The sequence below is a fragment of the Gobio gobio genome (genome assembly GCF_949357685.1).
Source record: "Gobio gobio genome assembly, chromosome: 22".
Classification (NCBI taxonomy): Eukaryota; Metazoa; Chordata; class Actinopteri; order Cypriniformes; family Gobionidae; genus Gobio; species Gobio gobio.
Window position 1 is genome coordinate 10,482,554 of NC_137118.1, and position 23,009 is coordinate 10,505,562.

The 23,009-nt window shown below is 38.7% G+C and overlaps 2 protein-coding genes across 2 annotated transcripts in view; both read left to right on the forward strand.

The window, feature by feature from the left end:
- The first annotated feature begins 9 nt into the window (after positions 1–9).
- timm10b (translocase of inner mitochondrial membrane 10 homolog B (yeast)) lies at positions 10–4,943 on the forward strand. Its single transcript, XM_079805456.1, has 3 exons — positions 10–185; positions 293–388; positions 4,173–4,943. The coding sequence occupies exons 1-3, from the start codon at positions 159–161 to the stop codon at positions 4,704–4,706; spliced, it is 657 nt and encodes a 218-aa protein (XP_079661582.1). The 5' UTR covers positions 10–158; the 3' UTR covers positions 4,707–4,943.
- Positions 4,944–5,869: 926 nt separating this feature from the next.
- The window catches only part of ilk (integrin-linked kinase), a 30,971-nt gene continuing 13,831 nt past the window's right edge, over positions 5,870–23,009 (forward strand). The window contains exons 1-4 of the mRNA XM_079804092.1: positions 5,870–6,011; positions 10,316–10,595; positions 21,195–21,360; positions 21,646–21,741. Coding sequence (XP_079660218.1) covers positions 10,507–10,595; positions 21,195–21,360; positions 21,646–21,741 — 351 coding nt within the window. The 5' untranslated portion in view covers positions 5,870–6,011; positions 10,316–10,506. The remainder of the gene's footprint in view (positions 6,012–10,315; positions 10,596–21,194; positions 21,361–21,645; positions 21,742–23,009) is intronic.

Below are 23,009 nucleotides of genomic sequence, written 5' to 3' on the forward strand. Positions count from 1 at the left end.
AATGCTCCTGTAGTCACGTGATTTTAAACATGGCCGCGCGCTGCTGAAAGTCATGCGATCGCTCTTCTATATCGTGTCTTATTTTCATCTATTTAAATTCTAATATATTTGCACTTAGATAGACGTTTCTTTTTATATCTACTGCCAACAATATTGTTATGGACCCCGACGGTCAGCTACGAAATGTAAGTATGAAAGTCCTTTCATGTGTCTGTGAATGTCTATTGTTATTGGGTATATTTTTCTTTTTTTGTATGTATTTATGATTTTATTGAACTGTTTTGTGATGTAGTTGCGGGACTTCCTCCTCGTTTACAATCGCATGACGGAAATCTGCTTCCAGCGATGCACAAGCAATTTCAACTACAGAAATCTGACAATGGATGAGGTGAGGCAAATATGATTTATAATAAGTAAGTGTACTTAGGGTTTTAATACAAAATAACTTAAGATACCTTAATTGATGTTCCCCAGGGATGTGAGATATATTTTTTCATTCATTCATTCATTCATTCATTCATTCATTCATTCATTCATTCATTCATTCATTTATTCATTCCTTTTTCTGCCTTTATTTTACATTTACATTACAAGATAGGGAACATACTAACATAGTTAGGCACAAAACAAAAAGGAGCAAGATTAGAGATAAAATAGACTCATGAGCAAAACATTTTAAATAGACAGCATTCAAATAGTAAATTAATTAATTTAAAGCATGTTTTTGAAATTCTGAAATAATTTCAGAGATTTAAATGTATTATAATTTCTATCATTTGCAAGAATTCGAAACTGAAATAATTTCACAAAATCATGAAGAAATAATGTAAAGGAGTGTTTACGTTTCTTGTGTAAAGGTAAATTAATTGATGTATTAAGGGCACAATATGTAAAAATTTTACTTGATTACTGTACTTAAGTATTATTTTTGGGGATTTTTACTTTACTTGAGTACAATTAAAAATCAATACTTAATTACATTTTTTTTAAGGAAAAAAAAGTACTTTTTACTCCTTACAATGTTATTTACAGTCAAAAAGTACTTCTTTTTTGGGGATCACTTCATTCTATTTTCCCTTGCTATTACCAAACCAATTGAATTGCGCTGATGCCCAGTTTAATTGAAATGTTTAATTTAAATGTATTTATTCTGCCAATGAGATTCATTTTCACATTCCATGAAATTGGTCACACATGTTAATTGGTCCTTTGGAAGTGACGTCATGTCGCATCAATTACCACAATGCAGCACCTTGACCTGGGCTGCGTTTCCCAAAACCATCGTAAGCCTAAGTTGATCGTGGAGACCATTGGTGGCAATTGTTCTACGTTCAAGCTTACGATGGTTTTGGGAAACGCAGCCCTGGAAATTAGAGTGAAAGGCTTTTCAGCACTGTAAGATAGCTTTTCAGCCCCAAAAGACGCTTGACACTCACAATTTTGAAAATCAGCTTCTGCTTAAAGGGATAGTTCGCCCAAAAATGAAAATGTGATGTTTATCTGCTTACATGTAGTTGTCTTTGTTCAGTAGAACACAAATTAAGATTCTTAACTCCAACCGTTGCAGTCTATCAGTCGTATAATGCATGTGAATGGTACATGACTACTATCATCTTCTATGAGAGTAAAAAAAACCTGCACCGACAAATCCATATTAAACTCCGCAGCTCGTGACAACACATTGATGTCCTAAGACATGAAACGATCGGTTTGTGCGAGAAACCGAACAGTATTTATGTAATATTTTTACCTCAAAAACGATCTATGTCCGACACCCGTTCATCGAGCCATCACTTCCGGTAAGTGTGGTCAATGTACATAATAATAATAATAATAATAATAATAATAATAATAATAATAATAATAATAATTTGTTACATTTATATAGCGATTTTTTTTTTTTTTTTTTTTTTTTTTTTTTTGGGTACTCAAATCGCTTTACATAAAGAAGGGGGAAATCTCCTCAACCAACACCAATGTGCAGAATCCACCTGGATAATGCGACAGTAGCCATATTGCGCCATACAGCTGATGACATCTCATCTGAAGGACGGTGCTCTTTGACAGTATAGTGTCCCCTACTGGGGCGTTAGGACCCATACAGACCACAGGGTGAGCACCCCCTCACTAACACATCTACCAGCAGACACCTGGTTTTCCCAGGAGGTCTCCCATCCAGGTACTGACCAGGCTCAGCCCTGCTTAGCTTCAGTGGGAAACAAGTCTTGGACAAAAGGGTGATATGGCTGCTGGCAAATGATCAGACAGAGTGCCGGAAGGGATCTCTCGCACGTATCTCTACGCCAGATTGTGTACATTAACCTCACTTACCGGAAGTGATGGCACGCTGAACGTATTCGAGGTAAAAATATTTTACAAATACGGTTCGGTTTCTTGCACAAACCGATAGTTTCGTGTCTTAGGACATCAATGTGTCGTCACAAGCTGCAGGGCTTAATATGGATCAGTCTGTGCATGTTTTTTTTTACTCTCATAGATTTTGTTTCCATTCACATGCATTATACGACTGACAGACTGCAACTGTTGGAGTTAAACATCTTCATTTGTGTTCTATTGAAGAAACAAAGACACCTACATCGTGGATGCCCTGGAGATAAGTAGATAAACATCAAATTTCCTTTTTTGGGTGAACTATCCCTTTAAGTTAAATCCAGAGTTTTACAACTTTGAGTAGCATTCTTCTAGAAGCGGATTTGTGAGGTCAGGCACTGATGTTGGACGAGAAGGCCTGGCTTGCAATCTCCGCTATAATTCATCTCAAAGGTGTTCTATCGGGTTGAGGGCAGGACTCTGTGCAGGCCAGTCAAGTTCCTCCACACCAAACTCACTCATCCACTGTTGCACAGTCATGTTGGAACAGGAAGCGGCCATCCCCAAACTGTTCCCACAAAGTTGGGAGCATGAAATTGTCTTGAGTTCCTTTTACTGGAACTAGGGGCCAAGCCCAACCCCTGAAAAACAACCCCCACACCATAATCCTCCCTACACCAAACTTTACACTTGGCACAATACAATCAGGCAAGATCCTTTCTCCTGGCAACCGCCAAACCCAGACTCGTCCATCGGATTGCCAGACAGAGAAGCGCAATTCGTCACTCCAGAGAACATGTCTCCAGTCCAGTGGCGGCGTGCTTTACACCACAGTTACTGTATCCGACGCTTTGCATTGCACTTGGTTATGTAGGGCTTGGATGCAGCTGCTCTGCCATGGAAAACCCATTCCATGAAGCTCTCTACACACTGTTCCTGAGATAATCTGAAGGTCACACAAAGTTTGGAGGTCTGTAACTATTGACTCTGCAGAAAGTTGGCGACTTCTGTGCATTATGCGCCTCAGCATGCGCTGACCCCGCTCTGTGATTTTACGTGGCCTACCACTTCGTGGCTGGGTTGCTGTTGTTCCCAATTGCTTCCACTTTGTTATAATGCCACTAACAGTTGACCGTGGAATATTTAGTATTGAGGAAATTTCACGAATGGACTTATTGCACAGGTGGCAACCTCGCTTGAATTCACTGAGCTCCTGAGAGCGACCCATTCCTTTACAAATGTTTGTAGAAGCACACCTGTGGCCATGGAAGTAATTGGAACACCTGAATTCAATTATTTGGAGGGGTGTCCCAATACTTTTGGCAATATAGTGTTGGGCCCTGTCCCACTCTCGGTCTGGTGGACTTACAATGGCCGCTGCGTGCGCGTGTCCGTTAAGTCCACGAGAATGCAGTTGTCATTTTAGGTCTCAGAACTTAGGGTGTTCGCGAGCGCCCCCTTTGAGGTCAATATGCGGCCTCTATGCGCACTTCTGCCGAGCCTGCACTGGTGCGGGTTATGCAGCGGACTTCTTCCCAGCAGTCAAAGCGACATTACGTCTTGAAAGTGCGGACTCAGAGGAAGACCGTGAGGGTTTAGGGTGCCATTTGGGACAGGGCCTATGTCATCAAGCTACGCCTTTTTTTTTAATAGGTGGCCTCTAGTGGCGAAAAACTATATAGTGTGCCTTTAAGAGGAGTTTGGCTTGAAGTGAATTGACTGTAGAATAATAAACCTGTTATGCTTAATGTAGTGCAGAGTGAGTCACTTCTGTCATTATGCATAAATTCACTATGACATTCATATAATACTTCTTTTTCCTTTGTTTTTTTCTTCCCCAGGAGCGTTGTGCGGATAGTTGTGCTGGTAAATTAATAAGGACCAATCACCGTTTAATGGGCACATATGTGCAGCTGATGCCTGTGATGGTGCAGAAGCGAATGCAGGAGATGGAGAGCAAGGCTGCAGAGTTAGCTAAAGCTGAAGCTGCAATGGCATTAGAAAACCCATCTACTGCCATCACAGACACATCAACAGTGTCTCCATCAACCCTGGAGTTCCCAGCCACATCCTCTCCAGTGGCGGGGATGCCCTCAACCACAACACCAATGCTTGAAAGCCCGCAGATAGCTTCAGCTCCTAATAATATATCAGATATTATGACACCATCATCGACAAATGGCTCAGCTTTTGGGGAAATGCGGTCAGAGGGACTAGTAGCACCATCAGCAGTGATCTCAACATCTTCTAGTGTACCTAAAGTAGGTGTAGGTCCCGTCTCAAGTGCAGAGGATAAACTCAATCTGAAGCCCACATCCGTCCCTGAAATGCAGTCTGGAGGGGGAGCGGGACAGACCCCCCAAACTCCATCTTGATGGCAATGTGCAGAAAAGAGACATGGCATGAGATGATATGTCGAGGAGATGTTGTTTATGCTGCATATTCAGTCTTAACAGCCAAAAGTCACAGAAGCCTTTTAAGAATGTGGATCATTTTCAGTGGAATAGGCTTCATAAATATTTAAACACCTCTATTACAACTTTGAATAATAATGTACTGCTGGCTAACATGTGAACTCTCTCTCTTTTAATAAAATGCGTCATGTGGAAACTAAAAATAATTATTTTGCCTTTATTTTTTGTATTAAATATGTATCTGGTATATTTAGTTATTATTATTAGTAGTAAAGTCCACACTGTTTTTTTGTTTTGTTTTTTGTTTACATTTTTCCCCTAAATGATATGTCTGTACCAGGCATATTTCATCTCATAATCATATGAAAATGATATAGCATATGAATTTGTTTGCATACTGTATGTAGATACTTTTGTAATGAGAATCTTACTTTATCATTACATTACTGAAGTCATGATAAGGGTGATTCTTTCTTTAAGTGAATTTGAATTTTATTAAAAAAAAAACATATATTTTAAATGTTTTAAATATATATTATATTTTTGAATAACTTAAACAGAAATGTGTGATTTAGAAGAACCACACAACCAGCTTAAAATATTTTATACATTAAATGCATTTACTGTTTTAATTTTATGCTTTTGTTGTAATTGTGCTTTTTGTGATTGATATTAGTTTTTTTAATTATGTATATACCATTTTATTTATTTATTTCAGTTTTATTTATGAATGAAAATGAAAAATGTTGGATTGGAAGCAAGCTGAAAAAAAATTAGCTGAAGGTTTTTTTTTTTTTTATTTCAGTTAATGTTAATTTATTTGAAGTAATGTTTTTAGTTCAGTTCAGTTTTAGTTAACCGTAATAACCCTGCTTTAAATTGTCTTTTTTTTATTTATCTGGGAATGTTTGTTAAAAAAATTCCTTAATTAATAATACTGATGTGACAGAAAGGACCGTGCCCATTTACTATGTATGTGCTGATGTTCGGTAAATTCATGCATATAACGGAATATTCATAATCATATCCTCAAGCACAGTTCATATGAATAGAGGGAAAATCGTGTCCCGAGGCAAATGTTTTCCTCATTCTCCAGCCGGGGGCGCTGCAGTGACGTGATCTGCGGGGAATGAGTGAGCGTCTGTCGGCGGGGAGGAGATCACAGACTCGGGCTCTAGAAGGGTGTGGACGTTGGAAGAGTGTCGGTCCGGACTGTCTCAGTCATTACCGTTGTTCTACTCCAGCTGAAAGTGGCCACATAAACAGGTAATGATGGTTGTTATGATCGATTGAGTGTGAGGGAGGCATGAATCGTGAATGTGTTGATCGTGAAGTTCAGTGACTGTGGGCGTATATGACTGCTAGCACAATTAGCGTACTAGCTCACTGCAGGACAAAACTATTTCTGAATACGTTAGCCACAAATATAGTGTGGAGTGAAAATAAAACCATTGTCCATGATTACGTACAATATAATTCACATCGTGTTTTTTTCTTCTTTTGGTTCACCCATAATTAGGAGTCTTTAGACTCTTTGAATGGAGTGACTGTTAGCTACGCAGCTAATGTCACTCTTATTGAGAGAACACACGTACCTGTCTGTCTGTCCGACCGCTTGACTATCCATCTGTCTGCTTCACCTATCTATCTATCTATCTATCTATCTATCTATCTATCTATCTATCTATCTATCTATCTATCTATCTATCTATCTATCTATCTATCTATCTATCTATCTATCTATCTATCTATCTTGAACAAATGCCCATCTGTTCTGTTTGAACACATATCTGTAGATTTGAACTGTATCCATCTGTCAGTATGTCTGTCCCATTCTGTTTGAACACTTACCTCTCTGTCTGAACATAACTGTCTGTATGTTCACTCTTAAACATGTCTCTCTATCATTCTGTCTGCCTGCCTGTTTGAACTTTTCACATCTGTCCACATTCATACCAGTCTGTCTCTCGTTTATCTGTCAGTTTAAGCAAAATCTGACATCTCCCTATCATCTGTTAGTAGAACATATCTTTTTCAATATAGACCCGCCTGTCTGTTTGAAAATAGAACTGTCTGTCTATTTCTTCTCATCTTTCTGAGTCTTAATTGAATTCATACTTAACTGAATCAATATCAGTCTGCTTTTTCTCTTTTATCTAATTTGTTTGTCAGTAAGTGAACACAATTGTATCCATTTCTGACTGTATGTTGTTGTTTGTTTGTTTTTTCTCTCTGATACCCCAATTCAGCAAAGTATACAGTGCGTAATAGTTTATATAAGAAGTAGCTTCTTAAATGTATATGACACATTTTACATTTTGTTTGTAACATGGACCTTTAATTCTCTAATAAAACAGACACACAAACACAGAAGTAGCTTTTCATGAGTATGACAGGTCTTTGCAAAGACCTGTTGAACTAAAGTTAGAGAGATGTCAGAGTATTAAAGAAACGCATTCTGTTGACAGAGAGTAAGGGAGTGTTATGTATGTTATAACAAGCTGAGACCTGAATGATTACATGAGTATTCATCACCTAGGCTATCACCATTTAATGAACAATTATTTGAACCCATTGCTTAATCTGTGGTGAATTAAAGGAATAGCTCATCCATCCATCCATCCAGAAATGAAAACTCTGTTGTTTATTCACCCTCATGTATTTCTAAACCTCTGACTTGTATATTCAATGCGTATTCTTTCTTATGTGGATCATAATAGAAGATATTTTAAAGAATAAGGAGCTATATTTGCATCCACCTATGTTTTTGTGCGTTTTGGGATATCATAAAAAAACTGGATGGAAACGGCATAGAAAATTCTAAAAGTGTGCATAAAAACATTGAGGCAGATAATTTTTTTTAATGCGATAAGAAACATGCGCATAAACAATGTTGGAAACACATTTACTGGTTCAATCCCTCAATGCACAGCTAAAAACTGTGACTTTGCCTCAACAGAGGATGTGATTGGATAACTGGACTAACCAGTGGACCAATTTCATTGCACAGCAACTCTAAATGTTGGTTTGGTCAATAGACTGTAAAAAAAGATGGACAACGCCCCTTCATTATCTTCCATTGAAGAAAAGTGAAGCCACCAATGTCCGAATATGTCCTTATTTGGGACCTGCAAATGCGCACTATTGACCTCGGGACCTGCATCTGCACACTAGTGACCTCGGGACCTGAGTCTGCTCAGTAGAGAGCAGGAAATAGAGCCGCTATCAAAACCCCGCCCATACTCCCGCAGCATCTTTTAGTACAGTTTACTGCAGAACAACTCATTATGTCGGTATGAAATAAACAAAAAATTAAAGTTGAAGCTCCAATCTCTTCCCGAAAATCCTGAGAAACGTCCGTTGGTGCCTCAGTGACTACTTCGCTCAGAGAAGCTGTTAATCACAGCTGTCAATCATGACGTCACACCCCTGTTTTTATAGCATAAAATAACTAACTAAAACCAAACTTATTTTAAAAAACAAACACATGAACTTACATCAGCGTGATTAAAAACTACCTAAAATGACAGAAACCATCTTTGGAAAAAATGTATTTGAAGTGTAATTTGATAGTTTAGTTTGTCTATGTGCCATTAGAATATATGAAGGGGCGGGGTTTATGAGCTATACTAGGACTAGGCTTGCTACGATAGTCGGTGTTGCCGGTGTTACCGGTGTCCAGACTCAACACCGGTTACATCACTTGCCCACCGTGGCATCACCGTGGCATTTTTTTATAGTAATAAAATAATTTAGTTCAGTTAGAGAACAGACAATACAAATAAAAACTGAACGTATCTGCTTAATAAAGCAGGATCCGACCGTGAGTCTCGGCAGCGGCAGGAGTCATTCATCAGATTTAAGAGTGAGGAGCTGACGGAGATGATCGCGGAAGATTTGGTTTCAAAGCGAAACGTAAAAGCGCCTATTTAAGGGAGTTTGTCATTTGTTTTGTTGTTGTGTTTTTCATTAAAAATAATAGGCTAATGAACCCACAATTCAAGCAACCCGCAGCCGAATTGGCGCTAATTCAAAACCGAAAGTAAAATGTGCACGGCCGCACAGAGCGCGCATTGTTTACTTTCGCCTGGCTCCGCAGTGCGAGCCTCCGCGCTACGCTGACTGCGCGCATTTATTTTTGCCGCACGCACCGAGTATAAACAAGGCTTTACGGACAAACTGTTATTCATTCATGGCGTGCATCTCAATCATAGACTGACCAATGCTTGATCAGTGCCCTGACTACTGAACTAGGGAACTGATTGAGACGCACCCATGGCCTCACAGAGCGCGCATTTACAAACGAGCTGTCATTCAAGGTGTGTGCGCCCTGGCGCGTTTTCAGTTCAGAGCGGTCGTGTGCATGTTACTTTCGGTTAGATAGAATTAGTGATTTAAAAGCCTTCGGTGATACCGGTATTACCGGTGTTGTCACACATCAATTAACCGTGGGGAAATTTCCTCATCGTCACATCCCTAACTGGGACCAATCACTTGGGGCGATCAAGATGCTTTGGCTTCACTTTTCAGGATGTGTGTGGCACACTTGGTTTGGTAATTCTGAAATGCCCAAATATTTTGGTATAACAACCTCCCAGAACTGTCTCACATGATTGCGTTCCCAAACATCAGGCATCCGAACACAAGATGACATGAATGTTTTTTTGCGTTTTGTCTGCACTCTGAGGTGCAAGTCATTTATGATGTTGGAAAAAAGAGCCACAGTGGCTTCCACAATTGCAGCATCTTCCATTTTAGTTATTTAATATAATTCCCCAGTAAGTGATGATTTTGTTCTCTTAAACACATGGAATGGAAACGCTGCTTTATTCGCAAATGTTTTATGCGATATTCCAATTTTGTGTATAAGTTGAATTTGTTATGTTCATGCTAAAGGAAATAAAATCTTTTTAAAACACGTGTCAATGTTTTAGAATTGTACTCTTGGTATTTACTTTGGTTTCATGTGGTTTTGAAAAACTAGCCTAATTAATTTTAATAATGACTGCAGCTGTCAAGAAAAAAAGCTAAAATGTCTTTACAATTGAATAAATGGGAGTATAAACATTTTAATCACTTTCTTTCAAAAAAAGAAAGGTAAAAGGTTATTACTATTATTGTTTTCCAAACATCATGAATAATTAATTAAAATACAATTTATACGTTTTTTTGTTGTAAAAATATTATTTTATTAAATTTATTGAAAATTTTTCTATAATATTTTTTTATAATTATGCTTTTTTTTTCGTCATTATAATATCAGGAGGAATATGTTTTCTGATGGAGAGCCTGAATGCTCGATACATTTTTAGCATTTTTGGAGCCTTGGTGTGCCGACTTTTTTCAGAAATAAAAGCATAGTAACGGTGCATTCAAGTCGTATGAATTGCATGTATTTAATTAAATAAATGAAACAAAACTGAGCATCATGTCATTGACCCTTATTTTGGCTGGCTACTTGCTATTTTTCCGGTTTAGTCATTGTTCCCTAGTGACTTAGACTGTGACTGTGTTTTGTGCTAACTGTGTTCAGGACAGCTCATCTGAACTTCCTTCTCGTTTCTCTGTAGTGCAGCGCAGACACCAGACACTTGCCCTGAGGCTGTGAAGAGACGGTCCCAACGCACCCTTCCCCTGGCTGGATGTTCTGTCAGCCCTCGCCTGTCATCTTCAGGGTACAGCTGCATCAGACGCCTCTCCCAGGACACTCCTGGTAGGGGACGAACGATTCCGGTAGTGTGAGAGGAGAGAGGGTGCCGAGATGGATGACATCTTCACTCAGTGCCGTGAAGGCAATGCGGTAGCTGTCCGCCTCTGGTTGGACAACACAGAAAATGACCTAAACCAGGGGTGAGTATGAATTTAGTCAGCTGTTTGCAGTGTGGTTGCAGAGACTGCTTATTTGTGTTTTTGTACAGTCTTGGTTTAGAAGTTACCTTATTTTCTCATTCAAAGTTTAACAAAGTCAGTAGGGGGCGGATCCTTGGATGCAAACTTTGTGAAACTTGGATATGTATTGTAAAGAAAATCTCCTGTTTGTGCACACATGGAGAAGGATCTTCTGTCAAGACATGACCCTTAGTTCACCCCTCACACCTCTATCTGTCTTCTAATCCCTGGGCGCAGTGAAGCAGTGACTCAGAAAGACGATGATGGTAGATTTTTATCACTTTTCATCTGTTGTGGATTTCATTCAGTTATTTGGCCTGTTGTGGCATACATAGCTTATATATTTAATTCAGATGTTTTTGAAGCATTAAAGGGGTCCCATTATGCTTTCTCACCTTTTCAAGCTCACACTGCACGATTTTAGCCCGATTTTGACTCGCAAGTAACAATCACGCAGTGTGAATTATCAAAGATGCGATCTGAGAGAATCCCTGACGAGTTGCCGACGCCCGTTATATATCTGGACCTGCTGTGTGGAATGTGTTCTGACTGAAAATTACCTCAGCGATGACCAGTGTTGGGGGTAACGAGTTACACAAAATAACGGATTACAGTAACGATATTACTTTTTTGGGTAACGAAGTAAAGTAACACATTACACTAAAAATATTGGTAACTACACTACTTTACTAGAGGAACGCGCTTTCCTGTGTTACTCAAGCCGTGTTTGCCTGTGTGTAAAGATCTGATATGTTTAAGTGCTGCGTGCACCGTTGCCATAGAGCAGTGTTTCCCAACCGAGGTGCCGTCTGACAAGAGCAGGAGTGCCGTGTAAAAGTCCTTCAAATTCTCTCTTTGTAAACTTTGTTCAATTCATGCGAGTGCTGCCGTATGTTCGAATATGACCACTCATTTTCGCCGTCATCACAAATGAGAAGTCGCGCGCTGTGAGAAGATTTTGTGTCTGTGCACTCATCCGAAAGCGCGCACACGTCTCACAGTGCGCAAATATTGAGTTCTCTTTCAAGTTTTGCTCTTGAACGGACAAACTCACACAAAAACTATGTCAACATGCCCATCTTGATGAGTATCCTAGCAGACATAGTCTGTATATGCCTTAAAACGACGCATATCCGAGCATTAGGTCTTAAAGGGGCAGTAGCATTAGGTCTTAAAGGGGCAGTAGCCTTTACTGCTGTCTGTTTAATGTCAAACAACAAAAGAAAAGGGCATCACTCACTGTTCTTGATTGAATAGATTTTGTAAATTTAATAGGATTAATCTTTAATTTATACAGTCAAATATGCAATGTTATTTTGTAGGGCTGGGTATTGACACAAATTTCACAATTCGCTTTTGATTCGATTTTCGCTTCGATTCAATTCAATATCGAATACTTTAGATCAGGGGTGTCCAAAGTCGGTCCTGGAGGGCCACTGTCCTGCAGAGTTTAGTTCCAACTTGCCTCAACACCTGTCTGGAAGTTTCTAGTGTGCCTAATAAGACCTTGATTAGCTCGTACAGGTGTGTTTAATTGGGGTTGGAGCTAAACTCTGCAGGACAGTGGCCCTCCAGGAGCAGGATTGGACACCCCTGCTTTAGATATATATCAGGTACAATACATGGCCAATTTTCTCAAGGAAAACAAATCTCTGAACTAATGTTGTAGACTATGGGAGTCAGTTGTACTACATTAGCCGACTAATATTGAAGGTAAAAAATGAACTGATTTGTATACAAACACTTAAATTACACAAAATTATGTTTTTTTTTATCAAATAATAATAAAGTTATAATATTAACTTTACAATTACATAATCATATTTCTACTCCAATTAGTTTTTTGAAATATAAACATTTTGCTGTCATAAAAACTTGCCAGATTTATTCATAGCCTACATTTACATTTACATTTATATTTATGCATTTGGCAGACGCTTTTATCCAAAGCGACTTACATTGCATTCAAGTCAATTTTTTTTCAACGTTACATTTTAGTCAATTCTTGCTTTCCCTGGGAATCGAACCCATGACCTTGGCGTTGCTAGCGCCATGCTCTACTGTTTGAGCTATAGGAAAGCCTACATACATGCATTAAATATTGAAGAACATCAAAAATGACAATCAATAGCCCATGTAATGTGGTGCATATAATTAGCAAAATGCTCCTTTAGAGTTAATTTTTCCAGCGGACTAACGAGTTTATGGACACTGGATATGGTTTTTCTGAGGTAAATGACGTTACATGCCATTGTTTACTAGCCATTTTACTTACGTCTTTCTGCGGTTAAACCACTTGAGCTGTTCTATGTGACATGATACGGATTTTAGTTGTCCTGTACCTTTTAACACACTTTCAGATGCTTATTCAGGTTTATTTCGCGCTGTTACTGGTATAAGGCGGAAGAGAAGATCCGTTCATGTGCGCTCCACGCTGCCGGTTCTCTTGAGCTGAGCTCCGGCAGAGCGTTATCGCGGCACAGCGCCAAAGCGGTATTTATGCTTTTGAATTTCGTAAAAAAATAGACGTAATTTGAAATCTGAGACATTGTTTTATATCAATAGTAATAAAGCACAAAGATTATAGCGATTTATTGGATGGGAGGTGCGCTACAATGTTTATTTCATTCATTAACTGAAAACAGGATGACTAATCGATTCTTGGGATTTAAGAATCGATATTGTTTTGTAAAACTGAGAATCGATTAAAATCGAGAAATCTATATTTTTTACCCAGCCCTGTTATTTTAGATTTGATCAATTTCTGTACCTGAAAACGAATGTTAGACGTACCTGAAAAACCTGAAAAGCATTGTTTATTTTATTAGTGTCTTTGCTCAATAGTATTTATTTGTGCTGCTGCTTGTATTTAAATAATTTGTTCTTATTATTTTCTTTATCTTTATTTGACAGTAGTCCTTTTTGTTTGTTTGGGGAAACACTGCCATAGAGCCATATGATGTTTGTCCATATATCTACACGGTAAATTAAGAAATGGGAAAGTAAAGGAATAAGTGGTGAAGTTACTTTTCAAATACAGTAACTAGTAAAGTAATCTCATTACAATTTACAGATGTAACTTGTAACTAATTACTTTTTTTGAGTAACTACCCCAACACTGGCGATGACCTACAGACAATGAGAGAGCAAGATACAGGGCAGCGGGTAATTCGGGGAGGAGTTATGCACCAGAATATCAGTATTTTAATAGATCTATTTACAATTAAATCAAACAGAAACAAAGCACAAACATTTGCTTGACCAGCCGCAACAGCAGAACATTGCAAAATGATTTATGTACCTCCAACTCTCTTTGCAGAACATACACAATCCTTGATCCCTGTGTCTCCCCAACCATTTCCTCCTCCATAACGCGTGATCTGGCATTGTTTCCTTGTCACATCTCGAGTGTGTTTGGTTGTGAACCGTAGTTTGCGGACGGGACAGAATTGTCAGCGATTCTATTGGGAAGTCATGCAGTGTGAAACCCCCTGTTGCCGATCCATCGTGCAGTGTGAACACAGCAGCAACTGAATGCCACCCCAGATGTGAAAAGAACTGTGATCTGACTACTGTGAAAATCAGGAAGTGTGCATTAGTTAGTGTGTAATGTTGCCTTTTGAGCATTAAAAAAAGATCTGCAAGGTTACAAAGCTCAAAGTCCACTCCAAAGGGAGATATTTTATTTAGCGGAATCCACTTTCCAAGAACTACAACAAACTAATCGGTTGGACTACAACACGTTTTTTTTCGGATTAAGTCAGTGTTACTCATTTAAATAATCTCCAGCCGCGTAATACGCAGAAAAGGGGGCGAGGCCTGGTTGAGCTGCTGCTATTTCAAAGAGACACTTTTCCACCCCTTTTCAAAAATGATTTGTTAGACCTTCCTAAAGCGGACAAACTTAGAGTGGTTAAAAGTTATTTTAAACACTGTTCATGAACATTATTACCCCAATGTTTATCTGTGCGCTGCACATTTTACAGAGAACAGCTTCCTGAAACTAAGAGAGTACAATGTAGGCTACGCACAAAAGCTTCTCCTGAAATGGAGCCGTTCCCACTTTGTCGGGACAATCTGTTGTTTGTGGATCACAACTTATTAAGTATGTCTTATTATTTGTAGTTGCGTTCTCTCTTAACAGTTCCAATTATAAGTTTTATGTTGTTGCTATGATGTAAACAAAGGGCGAAGCTTTGGCTCAGCTCGCCTGCTAGCAAACATTAGCGTTGATGTAGTGTTTACTGTAGCGTTTGTAAGACTGTTCACCGCCGCTTAGGAAAATTAACAATGGTTTTGTGATCGATTACTGTTTGTGTTACCATGGTTTTCCGACAAGTCTCATGATTAAATGGTGTATAACTACGTATCCAACATTTATATGAAAAAAAAACACTCTGAAGCATCCTGTGAAATCCGTGCTTGCAAAGTCCGTGCATGAAATCCGTTCAGAACGATCGTCTTGTTTAAGTCCGAATCAGGTTTGAATTGTTTTGAAATTGACGCCATCCTTAATATTTACATCTGAGTAGAGCTCACGGTTATGGTTATACATCGAAACAGGAAATAAATGGTGTGTTCGAGCCAGACTGGGGAGAGAGGTGCTGTAATAATGTAAAATGTCGTTTTTGAACAATCAAGCATGAAAGCATATTCTAGTACACCCAAAACAAAAAAGGGCATAATAAGACCCCTTTAAGGAGATTCAGTATTAATACTCTTGTTCACTTGTAGCATGATTGATTTTAGTTTTTATTTTGAGTCATATTATTTTAATAGTTATGGAGCACATCATTACATTTTTGTTATAAAATGTTAATATTGTGCATGCCTTTTGTCGAAAACTCATCATTGTTAGCCTAGGTTTAAGGTAATATGCCCTGAAATATCCCATCTATGTCTTATAAACGAAATGAAAAACATTCCACTCGTGTTGAAGACCAGAATTTCACTCCTAGCCCTATATGGTGCAAAGCATACGCAGAGTTGATCCATGCACCCTCTTCAAATACCTCCAGCTCTGCCAAGCTCCCTCTCACAAACAGCCTTGGCCTGCCTTCCTTTACTAATACATCCCAGAACAGTTGAGAAAAATGTTCAGGTAGATCTCCAAGAACCTGTAAGGATTCTGATCTGGACCTGCATCACTTGCTGCCAGCCACAAGAATTATTACCTGAAAGGAACGGCTCGGAGACTTATGGTTCGCCAGTGCCGATTCAGCACGAAATCAGCAGATTGCAGGCAGCGGCTAGTTTAGATGAAGCGTTTAGGGAGGCGTGCCGTCACGTCTGATGTAGATCGCTATCTAGGCATTTCCTGTGCTCCTCACATGGCACAAGTTGTGACTTCGTAATTATGCGCAAGGAAATGTTTGACTTACTGGATTGAATAACAGCCAGCAGAGGAAAATGCCAAAATTAGACAAAACCCTTCATTTTTATTTATGTTAGCGCTCCCGTTGTCTGCTATATGTCTATTCCCTACTTTAAACAACAGCTGATCTTTTACAAATCTGTGTGAGTAGGAGTCTATGTCTAATTTGTGACTCAGAAGAGTGGGAGGAGAGCATGGTCTGGGCTAAAACGAAATGGTTGGGACGAATAGTTTCCATACGATGAGCTCACCAAGCAAAGCATGCTGACTTGAGCCATACCAGTCCTCTCTGTGTCACACTCTCTCTCTCTCTCTCTCTCTCTCTCTCTCTCTTTCTCTCTCTTTCTCCCTACCTCCCTCCCTCCCTCCCTCCCTTCTTACCCTTCTCAAAGTGTTTTCCTTTTCCAGAAATAGAAAAACTCTAGCTATGGGATTTGCCTTTCGCTTTAGCCTGTTGAGGTTTGCCTAATTAAATGATTTTGGGCGATGAGAAGAGGGGCTGTGTGGTTTGGTCTTTCTTAAAGGCCGGAGTTTCAGCATGGCTTCAGATGTCACGACCTTACGCTTTTGTGGGAGGAGACAGGAAATTGCAGACATACATGGGTGTTGTTTATGCTTCGCATAACAGCATGTCAGTCAACAAACTGAACTTGTATTAAATGTCTATCTTATCTTATCTCATCTAGATGTGCAATATGTTGTCTATGGAAATGTCCTGAAAAATTGGCCATTACGCCTAAAGCCTCCATTTAAGTTTATTAAGTTTAAAGTCAGCATAAAATTCAAATAGACGACATATTTACTTTACTTACTATAGTTTATTAGTATGCTGTTTCATCAAAATGTAAAAACTTATCTTGAAAAGATCTTCCTGTTCAACTGAAGGCAAAATAATGTTAAGCAATATCCAAAAAACCTTTGGAAAACTCACATTTTTTTATGAATATATTCAAAAATAACAAAGACTAAAAAAATATTACAGTAATAACAACCATGATTAATTTACAGTCTCTGTTATGTTGGTAAATGTTGAATATGCAAAATTCTAAATCAATATGAAACTACATTTTAAAAATGTGTCAGACCAAACAAATTTTACAATTTGAAATATTACATTGACATTTGCGCATTTTTAAAAATGTAATTTGTTTTAAGATGATTATTTCAATTATAACCTAATAATAATATTAATGTTAACAGTGTTACATTTAATTCATAATCATTTAGAACACAAACATGTATTAAGAAAGTAAACAGTCAATTTTGATTTCATGTTAACTTTAATGGTGCGTTCACACCGGACGCGAATGACGTGATTCACACGTTAAGTCAATGCAAAGACGCGAATAGACATTCTGCGGTGCGATTCGCGCGAATGAGGCGGCTGAAAAATCTGAACTTTGGTGGATATTCGCGCCACGTTAACCTATCAGGAGCTTGCTCTACTAGTGACAACAATGAGGAGAAAATCTGTATATTGTACCTGTACTAAATTGAAAGAATATGAATAAATATTGAGTAAATGTAACTTTTTTTGTTAAAAGTAAAAATAAAAAAAAAACTTTACTCTCGCAAATGAACATTGTTCTTTTGTTGGGATTTTGTGTGCAATGTATATGACTTTGTTACACCATCTATATTTCAAGCTGTTTTGAAGATCGGATATCCGTATCAGTGCCCAAATCCTGCATCTGCTTCTCTAGTAGCAAATACCAGTTTTAGTTGACTGAGTCTGCTCTCAAATTGTGACTCAAAGAGGAACTGACACTTTTTGTGGCCGTTTTTATTCTTGATGTCTGGACTGGCCTCAGAGACACTAATGATGGTAGAAGAGCAGGAGACTGAAGCAAACCAAATGCCAGGTTCCAGCTGTGTTTGTCCCTGTGGCTTCGAAACAGACACCGAAGCTTCTGCAGCTCAAGCCAATCAGATGCACGTTTTTACAATCAGTTACTATTAAAAATGCTTCCTGTATTTGAACTTCTTATTTTTAGCCGCGCCGTCTAAAAATATAACACTTCTACGTCCTTTTAGATGTTCTGCAATATTATGTACATTTCCTGTAACATACCGCGATTTGGCCCACTTCACTAGCCTGCTAGCTCAGATATGTTTATAGACCGTGGCGCCTCACTGATGTGTGGCTGTATGATCTAATTCAGTCTGAGCTTTCACTCCGCCAGATTACTCAACCAGCGCTGAAAGGTAGAACTGAACTCAGATGTGCAGTGGTACGTTTAAATCATCGCCTAACTCAACCCCAGAACGCTTTTTGGCCAGAGGAAGCTCTTAATAAGAGAGCTTTTCAACTCTTTGATCGTATAACCGCAAGACTCGAGACGTAATCTTTCAGCTGTGTGACTCCAGTATCAATGTTTACATAGTCTGTCTTTGTACGTTTGTAAGTCTGTTAGCGTAAACGTTCCTTCCTCTGTGTGTGTGTGTGTGTGTGTGTGTGTGTGTGTGTGCTTGACAGTGCATGCTTCACGTCCTTACAAGGACAAGAGAAACTAACTGGGCATGAATTGACCAGAGCGTTTGCACTCACACAGGCAAAGGAAGGGAGCCGCTAGCAGGGGAAGAGAGAGCGTTGAATATAATTTCCTGTGGTTCCCGCTCTGGTTTCCTCAGTCCAGCCCCTCTGCTGCTTCATTTGTGTGATGGAGCGCTGCTGACAGCTCTCCTTCCTTCAGTGTCTTACTTTCATTTTCCTTCCTCCTTTGCTTTCTTTCCCGCTTCCTTGCTTTTTTCTTGTTAATGTCCTATTGTCTTTCTTTCTTTCATTTTCTTTCTTCGCTTCCTTCCATTCTTCTTCCATTTTGTCCCATTTCCTTCCTTTGCCGTAAGAAAATGGGAAATAGTTTTTCCCCACTTCCTTAATTCCTTCAATTTTCCTTCCTGTCTTTCCCGGTTTCTGCCTTTTTCTTCCTTTTACGTTGCCTTTGTTTGGAGCTTTCTTTACTACTTTGTTTCTTTCTTTCTTTTCTTTCTTTCTTTCTTTCTTTCTTTCTTTCTTTCTTTCTTTCTTTCTTTCTTTCTTTCTTTCTTTCTTTCTTTCTTTCTGTCCCATTTTCTTCCTTTTCTGCTTTGTTTTCACTTTCTTAATAACTTCCTTCTTTCCAACTTTCTTCCTGTCTTTCCCAGTTTCTTTTATTCTTTCATTCATTCTTTCTTTCTTTTGTTCTTTTACTTTCTTCTTTCACTTCCTTCCATTCTTTCCCACTGGCTTCCTTTCTGTCCCATTTTCTTCCTTTTCCGCTTTATTTTCCCCCTCTTTCTTTATTCCTTCCTTTCTTCTTTCCAACTTTCTTCCCGTCTTTCCCGGTTTCTTCCTTTTATGATGCTTCCTTTATGCTTCCTTTGTTTGCCTCTTTCTTTCTTTTTTTCCTGTCCATTCTTTCCCACTGGCTTCCTTTCTGTCCCATTTTCTTCCTTTTCCGCTTTATTTTCCCCCTCTTTCTTTATTCCTTCCTTTCTTCTTTCCAACTTTCTTCCTGTCTTTCCCAGTTTCTTCCTTTTATGATGCTTCCTTTACTCTTCCTTTGTTTGCTGATTTGTTTGTCTCTTTCTTTCTTTCTTCTCCACTTCCTTTCTGTCCAAATTTCTTCCTTTTCTGCTTTATTTTTGAGTACTTTCTTTGCTACTTTTTTGCTGCATTCTTTCCGTGAAATGTGCCGGAAAAGATGAACATTCCGGAATTCCCATTGGGAAGCTCAAGATCCATTGTCCAAATGTTTTTATTTATTTGTGCGTCTTCCATTATATTTGTCTTAATTATTTTGTACAATGTTTTTTGTCTTGAGCCCCTTCAGCTGTGATAAAATTTGAGCCTGTGTGTGCGTGTGTGTGTGCGTGTGTGTGTGCGTGCGTGTGTGCGTGCGTGCGTGTGTGTGTGTGTGTGTGTGTGTGTGTGTGTGTGTGTGTGTGTGTGTGTGTGTGTGTGTGTTTGTGTGTGGTCTGGTCTGTTCCGGCAGGACCTTGTGAGAAGTTTCAGCAGCTACCCTAAGTTTAGCCACGCTCCTGGCCTGACTATTTATCCAGAGGCTTCCTACTGTACTGCACACACCCAGCTCTTCAACAAACACTTCATTACTGCAGACTGTACTTCTGATCTCTGTGGGGATGAGCATAAGGACCAGCTGCAGACTTTACCTTTAGAACACTTTCACACCAGTTGCGTTCAGTGGTTTTAATAGTAAAAAAACCTATGTCAGTAGCAACACTAATGCACAGGCTCTGATCTGATCACAGAGTTGTTATTGTAACTTGTATTGTAGCTTCACCAACGACTTGAAGTAAGTGAGAGTTTTACTGCGTTTTGAAAAGGAAATAGGAAGGCCTGAGAATGGATCTCAGACTCAAACAGCGGGGGGTAGGGGGGTATATGTAATCTAGAGGAAAGGGCCAGTTAACGGCTGTTTATATTTAACTGGCTGGAGACAGACAGCTGAGAGAGAGAACACTAGCCTGACTGGAGACAGTTTACCGCCAACCACTGCTTCAAAAAAATGTGCCTTGATATAAAGGGACAGCTCACCCAAAAACAAAACTTCCGTCATTGTTTCCTAACCTTATGCACTCAAAAAATATTTAAGATGTATCCATTTGAATTGCATATAGAATTTCCAACTATTTGGATTAGTTGGACCAGTTTTAACAAACAAATAAACTTAAAGGAGTAGTTGACTTTAAAATGAAAAATGACCCCATGATTTACTCACCCTCATGCGATCCTAGGCTTTCTTCTTTCTGATGAACACAATCAGAGTTATATTAATAAATATCCTGACGCTTCCAAGCTTTATAATTGCAGTGACGGCGTCCATTGAGTTTGAAGCTCAAAAAAATTGCATCCATCCATAATAAACGTACTCCACACGGCTCCAGGGGGGTTAATAAAGGACTTCTGAAGCGATTTGAACTGCGAGAGGCGTTACACTTTCTGGGGTAATTTTCATTTTAAATGAACTACTCCTTTAATGTGATTCACGTAATGTGAACGTGTAAGATAATTAATCTTATAATATTAATTAAACTGTGTAATCCAAATACATGGAAATTTTAAATGCAATTTAAGTACATCAATCTTAAATTTCGGCATTAATATTTTTTGAGTGTGATTTAAGTGTTCATGTGATAATTATATGCTACTGACTCTTATGCTAACATATGTTTGTTTCTCGCAGGGATGATCACGGGTTCAGTCCGTTGCACTGGGCGTGCCGTGAGGGTCGTTCGGGCGTCGTGGACATGCTCATCATGAGAGGGGCGCGCATCAATGTCATGAACCGTGGCGATGACACACCCCTGCACCTGGCTGCAAGCCATGGCCACCGTGACATTCTGACCAAGGTGCGAACAGATCATAGCGGATAAACGCTCCCTAACACTCACACATACACACACATCTGCACCTGAACAACCACAGTGACCACAACGGTCCTGGAAAGGTGTAAACAAACACACAGGTGCAAACAGAAGCTCCTAGAGTTATAAATACTCACACACACACACACAAACTTTAAACCCCTTTAAGAAGGAATAAAGGAACTGACAGTGTCCATTTTATACCTTTTTAGACAGATTTTCTGTTTACTGTTCTGGATACTAAATCATGTTGTGGTTTGTGTTGTCTAGCTGATCCAGTGTAAAGCAGATACCAATGCGGCAAACGAGCACGGCAACACCCCTCTCCATTATGCTTGCTTCTGGGCCCACGACCTGGTGGCTGAGGTTAGTCTGAAGTGCCCTCTGCTGGGAAAAAGGAGAAATTCTAGATTGTTTAGAACATTTCAGTTGTTAGAAGGGAAATAAATGGCTTCTTCCATGTGAATGGGAACAAGAGCTTTGAAAACTGTTACTGGTAGCGGGTCTGGATTTATGTAATTATGATTGTCCTTTGATATTTAAAAGTCCTAATGGACATTTACAGTCATATGTGGTATCATTACAAAGCTTAGACCCTCAACTTTTCACACAAAATAATATTTTTAAAATGTATTTTACATATTATTTGAAATTCCTGTTTCCGCAACCAATATACTGATAAAAAGTGTGTATAACTATCAGGGTTCCTACGGGTTTTGGAAAAGTATGGAATTTGATTTGAGTAATTTCCAGGTCTGGAAAAGTATGGAAAAAATAAATCAGAGTATGGAAAAATATTTATGTTTCCAGACTATTGTCCCTATTTCATTTTCTAAATATAAAATTAAGAATTTCTAAATGTATATAATAAATATATACACAATCGTTTTTTTCAATGAATTAAAAACTTGTAGCCAAGCTATGGCAGTAAAGGTCAGACGTGTGTGTTCCTTCCTTTCCTCAGTTCAACAGTGGTTAACACAGCACTTTGTAGTTTGAGAAAGCAAGTTGGGTTTGAGGATAAAACATGGTGTCGATGGTGGAGTTCTTAAAGGAATAGTACACCCAAAATGAAAATTTGTCATTTATTCACCCCCATGTCTTTCAAAACCATAAGAATTTATTATATTAACATTTTTAATATTTTAAATCTGAGAGATTTCAGTCCCTTTATTAAAGGACTTGTTCACCCCAAAATGAAAATGTCCTAATCATTTACTCACCTCAATGCCATCCAAGATATCCATGACTTACTTTCTTCGGTGAAAGATAAATTAAGTTTTTGAGCAACCAACTGAGTTGGTGGCCATTTTGGATGGCATTGGGGTGAGTAAATTATTAGGACATTTTCATTTTAAGGTGAACTAATCCTTTAAATATCTTCATGTGTCCAAGATTTCCAAGATTAACAAAAGTCTTATTAGTTTAGAATGACATGAGGGTTAGTAAATTATGATAGAAATTTCATTTTTGGGTAAATTAATAATCCTTTAAAAAAATTGTGACTGATTTAGCATTTTGATCGTTAAGGTCACAAAAGGCAATATTTTAATATAGGATTTCTAAATATTAGATAGCCTACATAGAGGTTTTGACTCCGAGTGTAACATACTTGTCGGTGCCGAAAGCATTGT